Here is a 2,011-nt window from a genome sequence, read left to right as displayed (position 1 = left end):
AGTGGTCAACAGAATTTGTGGGGCCAAAATCTGGTGGAAATGGATAACTGATACAAGCTTACCTTGGGCCAAACATTGGAAGGAGAAGTACCTGCCTGAATATAATGATCAGGACCTCATAAGAATTCAGGACGTCCCTGCTGGCTCGCCAATATGGAACCATGCCAAAAACAATAGAAATATAGTTCAGGAACACAGTTTCTGGGAGATATGGAATGGAAGCCAGGCTCTTTTCTGGGAGGATGCCTGGCAGCAACTCCCTAAATTGGAATCCCCAGAGCTTGCGTTCCTGAAGCAGATAAATCAAAGTGAAGGTAAACACAGAGTTAACCAGTACTGGAACCCTAACAGCAGAGATCTGATTTGGAGGGAGTGGATGACCTTCAACACAGACATTGATGAGAACACAAGGGAGAACATTCAGCTTTTGAATCACAAAATTCTCCAAAGGAAGATTCGAAAAGCAGAAGAGAATGACAAGCTGAGATGGGGTTTGCATGGCAATGGAAATTTCTCCCTGAAAGAAGCCAGGAGCATAATAGAAAAGGAAGAGTAGCCTGAAGACGTGCCCTGGTGCAACAAGGTATGGGACAACCTCTTCTGGCCGAAAATCAGAACCTTTCTGTGGCTGCTGATGAGAAGGAAAACTCTAACCTGGGAAAATCTGTATAAAAAAGGTTTCAGGGGACCCTCAAGGTGCCCAATGTGCACTAATGATGCGGAAACTATGAATCACCTTTTTAACTCTTGTGAGTGGGCAAACCAGCTGTGGAACTGGATGGAAAGTATTCTCGGTGAATCTGACCGTGACAGGGAATCCATTCACGGAACAATTCTCAATTGGAGAAAAAACTTCTCACAGTCTCTGAGAGTTAATAGCATTTGGAAATGCGTCCCAGGGTTTATGTTATGGACTATATGGAAGGAGCGTAATCGCAGAACATTTCAAGATGAACACAGAAATATAGAATTTGCTAAAGAAACAATTCTAGCTAATATCCAACAGCTTATTCAGACAAAATGTAAAGCAGAACAGGATGAGAAACCGTCAGCTCAGGACTTACGCATCCAGAAGAGCTTTCATCTGGAAGTCTCCAGCAATCCATCGACGTCGGTGAACAGGCCACCACCTTCCTCGCAAATCATAAGATGGCAACGTCCGCCGATCGGAGGTCTAAAACTGAATTTTGATGGAGCTTCAAGGAGGAACCTAGGCAAAGCAGGCATAAGAGCGTAATTCGCAATCATAATGGAGAAATTCTACATATATATTGCAAGGCGCTAGGAGAGAGTACAAACAATGAAATGGAATTTGCTGCGCTCGAACAGGGTCTGAGAATTCTTAAGACAATTCGAAGAGGCAATGTAATTGTGGAAGGAGACTCTTCACTAGTTATCTCTACGGCCAAACGCATTCAGGTAGGTACCAAGGCTAGCAAAGCCATTAACCACTGGAGGCTGGCTAAGGTCACTGAGAGTATCGCGGAGCTGTTGGAAGGAATGGGAGGCTTAGTGTTCCAAACGATCAGAAGGAAAGCGAATGGGTTGGCAGACCATCTGGAAAACTTCAGCGTGGACAACCAGAATAGAGTTTGGGATAGGTGTTGGCAGGAGGTGGACTGCCCTATTCTTAAAACAACATGTGCACAGCTGGCAGAGAAGGACTTAACCAAAGCCGATCGAGCTTAGCCGACAACGGTTTCTGGTCAAGGTACCGGATGAGTGGAGAAACCGGTAACGGAAAAAGTAATCTCCACGGGGGTCGGATGATAGAACAAAGGTGGCGGTGGCATTCTTGGCGGCAGCAGGACAACCAGAAAAGCAATCATAGCATATCACACTGCAGGATTAATAGCATCAAAAGAACTGGAGACGGGACGCTTGGTACGTTTCCGTATAGAAAAATATCAGCTGTTTTTATGATAATATTGGGAGGGGCGATTCGGCCTGGGTCTTGGCACAAGTCGGCCAGCCTAGCTGGCAATTATGAAAAGTCACACCACCGAATTCA

General features: G+C 45.4%; 1 protein-coding gene across 1 annotated transcript; it reads left to right on the top strand.

Moving 5' to 3' along the window:
- Nucleotides 1-727: 727 nt before the first annotated feature.
- LOC149223167 (uncharacterized) lies at nt 728-1,237 on the top strand. Its single transcript, XM_089387811.1, has one exon. It carries the CDS (start codon nt 728-730, stop codon nt 1,235-1,237), a length of 510 nt encoding a protein of 169 aa, XP_089243937.1.
- Nucleotides 1,238-2,011: the final 774 nt, after the last annotated feature.

Source organism: Pinus tabuliformis, chromosome Q, assembly GCF_031772625.1.
Source record: "Pinus tabuliformis cultivar Carrire ecotype Pingquan chromosome Q, CPIR1, whole genome shotgun sequence".
NCBI classification, from domain to species: Eukaryota; Viridiplantae; Streptophyta; class Pinopsida; order Pinales; family Pinaceae; genus Pinus; species Pinus tabuliformis.
The sequence above is the reverse complement of the archived record's forward strand: the minus strand, read 5'-3'. Positions and strand labels throughout refer to the sequence as shown.

Coding starts and splice junctions, on each gene's coding strand:
- LOC149223167 (XM_089387811.1), top strand. CDS start 728: ATGAATCACCTTTTTAACTCTTGTGAGTGGGCAAACCAGCTGTGGAAC.